This window comes from Narcine bancroftii, chromosome 1 (genome assembly GCF_036971445.1).
Source record: "Narcine bancroftii isolate sNarBan1 chromosome 1, sNarBan1.hap1, whole genome shotgun sequence".
In the NCBI taxonomy this organism is placed as follows: domain Eukaryota; kingdom Metazoa; phylum Chordata; class Chondrichthyes; order Torpediniformes; family Narcinidae; genus Narcine; species Narcine bancroftii.
Genome location: NC_091469.1, coordinates 398,007,237 through 398,013,236, shown reverse-complemented (window position 1 = coordinate 398,013,236; position 6,000 = coordinate 398,007,237). Strand labels below are relative to the sequence as shown.

At 37.2% G+C, this 6,000-nt stretch overlaps 1 protein-coding gene across 1 annotated transcript in view; it reads left to right on the top strand.

The window, feature by feature from the left end:
- Window positions 1-1,055: 1,055 nt before the first annotated feature.
- The window catches only part of vwde (von Willebrand factor D and EGF domains), a 223,544-nt gene continuing 218,599 nt past the window's right edge, over window positions 1,056-6,000 (top strand). Inside the window, 3 exon segments of the mRNA XM_069929982.1 lie at window positions 1,056-1,065; window positions 2,038-2,222; window positions 3,663-3,894. Of these exon segments, the coding sequence (XP_069786083.1) occupies window positions 1,056-1,065; window positions 2,038-2,222; window positions 3,663-3,894 (427 nt within the window).

Here is a 6,000-nt window from a genome sequence, read left to right as displayed (position 1 = left end):
CGATCTGGAAGTAGGGGTGGAGAATTGGATAAGCAAGTTTGCGGATGATACAGAGATTGGTGGTGTTGTGGACAGTGAGGAAGATTACCATAGATTAAAAGGTGATTTAGGAAGGCTGAAGGTGTGGGCTGAGAAATGGCTGATGGAATTTAATACAGATAAGTGTGCGGTGTAACATTTTGGAAAGGCAAATCTAAATGGATCATATGCATTAAATGGTAGGCTATTGAGATGTGCAGAGCAACAAAGAGATTTAGGAGTTGTGGTAAATAGTACCCTCAAGGCTGATACTCAGATAGATGGTGTGGTGAAGAAGGCATTTGGAATGTTGGCCTTCATAAATCGGAGTCTTGAATTCAAGAGTAGGGAAGTTATGATGAAATTGTACAAGGCATTGGTGAGGCCAAATTTGGAGTACTGAGTACAGTTTTGGTCACCAAATTATAGGAAAGATATAAACAAAATAGAGAGAGTGCAGAGAAGGTTCACGAGAATGTTGACAGGATTTCAAGGTTTGAGTTACAGGGAAAGGTTGTGCAGACTGGGGCTTTTTTTCTCTGGAGCGTAGAAGATTGAGAGGGGACTTGATAGAGGTGTTTAAGATTTTAAAAGGGACAGACAGAGTAAACGTGGATAGGCTTTTTCAATTAAGAGTGGGGGAGATTCAAACTAGAGGGCATGGTTTAAGATTGAAGGGGGAAAATTATAAGGGGAACATGAGGGGAAATTTCTTTACGCAAAGGGTGGTGGGGATGTGGAATGAGCTTCCGACAGACGTGGTCGAGGCGGGATCATTGGTTACATTTAAGGAAAGACTAGATAGTTACATGGAGAGGAGAGGACTGGAGGGGTATGGACCGGGTGCTGGTCAGTGGGACTAGGAGGGTGGGGATTTGTTACGGCATGGACTCGTAGGGCCGAACTGGCCTGTTCTGTGCTGTAAGTGGTTAAATGGTTACATGGATTCTTGAGCATACAATTAGCTAGCTGCTCACAGAACTCAGCAGGTTGGGCCGCAACCATGGTTGGGATCCTTTTATCGAGACTAAAGAAAAATGTTTTGTGGTGTGGTTTGTGCATTGTCAGAAATCTGGGGAGTAAAATTCTAAAATAGTACTGTGTCATTTACATCTATTTGAGACTGCTGACAGCCTCAACTCAGCTCAAGACTAATTGAGAATAGTCTTTTTATTTTTTTTACTTCAAATCTTGGATTATATTGACAAAAATATTATTTTTCTCAAGAAGCTGTATGCTTAAAATTAAATGGTTGAGTTTTGTTTTATAAATTTGGCTTGAAAGTGTTAAGTTTTAAATTATATATTTTCTCTCTCTCATTTTCATTGAACGTGTACTTGCTAAAATCACGGAAAATAAGTTCTATTTAACCACAGCCAATTTACCAGGAAGTACTCTATGGTTAAGAGGCAAAATTAGTTTTTTGGCTGTTTCAAGATAGGCGTATTTTGGGACACCCTTGCACCCCAATAACTTCTGAGAATTTTCCCAACAACCTTATGACACAAGGCCCCAATATATTTCTGATTTGCCAGCTTTCTCTCTCTTCAACTTCCAAGATCCAGCTATAGAACTGGTCTTGGATTTATTTTCAGATTTTCCTGCTGTGACCTGTGCAATGGCACAGCATATGCAAACAAATACATATGAGCCATTATTAACACTTGGCACTTCAGTGAACCTTCATTGGTTCAACAAATTTTGGCTATTTTGTACTTAAATCAGATTTGTATTTTTGAAACCAAATTGATTTGAATTTGCGAAGTAAAAGTCAATATAATTTTAAATATCATGCAGAGATATACAACCATAAAATTATTGCAGGACTGCACTGCTTATTTTCAGAAATAAGCTAGTCTAAAATCTATACTTCAATTTTTTTTCTATTTAATCAATACAGTTTCCAAATGCATAATTCCTTGGCCAACCATATCATCACTGATCTTGAGTATTGAACAGAGCTTAATCATTTGGACAGTCCCTTAAGAAATAACTAACAATCTTTCTATTATCTGACAGCCCCTGAATGCTATCCTGGTGGTCACCAGCTTCTTCAGAATCCATACAGAAGCGTGGACTTTGACTCACTTCGGTTACAACAGTCAGCAATACAGGACCTAATATGCGATCACTCTTTAACACCGGGATGGTATCGCTTTCAGATATTTGATAAACCTGCCAAAATGCCAACAAAATGTGTGGAGGTATAAAATATTTCAGAATAACCAAACTATTCTACATAACTGTGAGCAGAAGAGATGAGTGTTGTTTTAATTAAATTATCCTATTGCATGGAAAGATGCAATCTGAAATGTGTTCATTCCAGTTGTTCCTAGTTTAGGAAGATTTAATGAGATCTAATCGAATGCAAATGATTTTTACGTTATAAACTCACTGATTTTTTTTTTGTTCTCAGAGAATTAACTGTTGCAGTTCAGCATTACCTATCTGTCTTTAACAGACAGGCTGAATTCCAATTGTTTTCTGCTCCCCCTTGATGAAATTATTAGTCTGCAGCACAAAGAAAGTAGAAAGATTGGTTACTCTTAGAAACCATACTCAATCGAGTTACAGTCCCATTTCTTGACCTTGGATGAAATGATCATTTTAGTTTTTTAAAGAAAGCTTTTTTGAAGTGACAGTGGTTCACATTTTCTTCATCTTAGGAATAGGGCTTAAAGGTTGCAATATGCACAAATATTGCTGGAGAAACTCAGCAGATCACACAGCACCCATAATAAATAAAGGTTAACCAATGTTTGACCCTGAACTCTTCATCAGGTGTAAGAAAAAAAACAGACATTTGAATAAAAAGGGCAGTGGAGGAGAGGAGAGAGGGAGGAAGTGGAGCACAGTCTAACAGGTAAGAGGTAATAGGTGTATACAGGAGGGAGGGAAGAAGCCCAGCCCAAAACTTTTGACTTCCAATGGATTCTGCCTAACCTGCTGAGTATTTCCAGCACATTTGTCTATTGCACAACCTCAGAATCTGAGACTTGCTTGTTCAGGGCTTAAAGGTTACAAGCGTTACAATTAAAATGATATTTGTTTAATACCTTCCTGGATCAAAGTACTCAATACCATTGCTTTGCTGACCTTTGCTCAAGGATGTTACATGCAAACAAGAAAAATTGTGATTCTTTAATTGCAACCCAGGCTGATTGTATAAAACAAAATGTTGTGGAATTGGAAAAAATATCAACTTTGGTGCTCACTTTCAAAATTGGCACATTAAGTGTGTACTGTACCTCTATGCAAGATTTATCAATCTGCACTCCCATTTCTCTATGTATTTCTTTGATAAATACAACTTTGTAAATGACTGATAATTTAACCATTGTGGACTGTTAATGATCCAGATTGTAACAATGGGATTAAGAGCCTTAAACAAACATCTACTATGAATGATGTTTAGAGGACCAGGAGCTTTTTTGTTCATCCAGAAAAGCAACTACAGTAACAAATGTTCATAGATGATCCCTGACCTAAGAATGCAAGGCTCTTATTAGAAGCAGAACTGAAACCATTCCTCTCTGTGTTCAATAAATTTACCAGGTTGTTGTTATTTACAAAATGTTCAGACAAATTATGCTGGGGAGAAATCTTGCTTTATTGTCTTTATCCTTGCATATTTTCTTGCTTAGATGAATCATTGTGGTACTCAGGCCCCTGTCTGGCTGTCTCTGAGAGAGATGGATTCTTTGCCACAACCTGGAGAGGTTAAGCATTTGACTGCCTGTGCAACGTGGCAATTTTTCTTCAGTACAACAAAGGATTGTTGCCTTTTTCGAATCCCAGTCAGTGTCCGAAACTGTGGTGACTTTTTTCTGTACCTACTCCAACCTACACAAGGATGTATGGGATATTGTGCAGAAGGTAGGTTTGTGCCTTGTCACAAAAAGAATAAATATTCCACTAAGATAATTAATTTGTATTAATGTTTTAAACTTTAATTTTGCAAATCATTGTCTAAAGTTACAGTTAGAATTTGTATTTTTCATTCAGATTCTGATGTGTTGTTGATGAACTTTAAAGGTATATTTAAGCATGGTAGGTGTTTTACAGCCTATAGTTTTTTTTAAACACTTATTGAGCTGAGGTGCTTTCTTTCAACCTGGATGGCAGATATATAGGCTTGGAATCCATTTGGGTGAGATTCGTTAATGGCTAGGCAGCCAGTGAAGTGCTAAAACATCCTTGTTTGGGAAGAAATTATGACTTTTGATGTGTTAATGTAATTTATTGAAAATACAGAAGTTACATTCTACCTTCTGTTATATGTGTTGTATATTGTTGATAAGTGACTTGTCCATTCTAGCAAGAATTTATGTAACACATACATTCATCCTGTACAAACTACATGAAAGTGCTGGTAACATTGGAATTAAAATGTATTCTATCACATCAAATTTTCATTTCCATTAATTTCAAAACTGCAGGCAGTGATAAAGGTGTTGGCAATTCACTTTGAGTTACTGTTGAAGGACATTTTTGCTTCTTCATATAAAACAAAACTCCCAGAGAGAATTTAAAAAAAAATCTCCATTTCAATAGTGCAGAGCAAGGCTCAATTAATGCAAATCACTGTTCAGTAAATACAGGGTCCTCATAAACTACCAAAGTAGATCTTCAAAGCAAAACATGACATGGCTGGCCTCCAGAAAACTATTTGCGATTCTGAAAAATTGAGATTTCTTTTGTCAAAAGAAGCCAACTGACTTGTTAAAATTGTAATCTCAGAAATTGCAGTTTAAACTGAAATTGCCTACAATTTTGTCTTTTATGATGGTTTGCAAGCTTTTGAAGGGCAAATTTTCTGGAACAACCTCTGCCAAACCCTAAAGAAAACCATAACATCTGATAATACACCTCCATTATTAATATTTCTCAACCTGGTGACATCCCACTCCACCCAGGTGACCTGGCCTTGGAATGAATGGTATTGTGTGTTAAGTGCTAAAAATCTGTGCGTTTAGTTGCATCTGAAGGTCTCTCTGAACAGACTCTGTCGCTCTGGCATTTGGTAATTGAAACCTTTCAGTATCCCAAGGGGGATGGCTGTCAGAAAAAAACAAATGTCATGCAGGTTCCTGGAGAGGAGTCAAAGGGGAGGGGGGTGGGTGGGGTGGGAGTGGGAATGAATAAATCAGCTCTGTAATCAGAACTTGAGAGATTGATACACTACTACCAATTTTTGGGAACGTGTATCTTGGGCAGATATTTTCAACTATTTTCACTTATGGCCAAACCTTGGACTCTGCTCCCTGTGAAGCAGTCAAGTTTGGGTTTGTACCCTATTTCTCTCCTACTGACTACATAACAAATATTTAATTTTTTTTTAATGTGAGTTGCAGAGAAAGCAAGACTTTTACTTAAATGTGCTGCGACCCCCAGGAGGGCCATAGGCTCCCCCCCCCCCCCACCCCCACTTTTGAGAATCACTGATCTAGGACATCTGTTTCTGAAGGGAACTTAAGTGGATAATGTTCAATTTTATGCATAATATTTGTGCAGTGGCAAATGCCTTTTTACAAGAAAATTGATGACAACATGATGTGCTGTGTGACTGCTCTGACTTCTTTCTAATTTAAAAATATGTAAAGCAGAGAAAAACTACATCAGCAAGGAAATGCTTAAAATAAGGCAGTGTAAAGATGAGCAGAAGCTTATTTACCTCAGCAGATTTTTTGAAATGGGATATTGCTCTTGGCATCAATGATAATATGAAAAGACCTTGGCAAGGAAAAATAACTCTCACATGAAAAATTACCAATCTCACTTTCATATTTTTTAACCACTGAACTGATAATGCACCTTGGGTTGGAATGAGTACAGCATACACATCTGCACTGAGTTTGAGCCCAAGGGTATTTATATTCACTTCCTTTATTTAAACATGTAAAGTTAATTTAAAATAATAGTGTGAACACTTAAACACCTACTTAAGTTTTTGTTCTGGATATTCATCTGTTCTAAGCATTT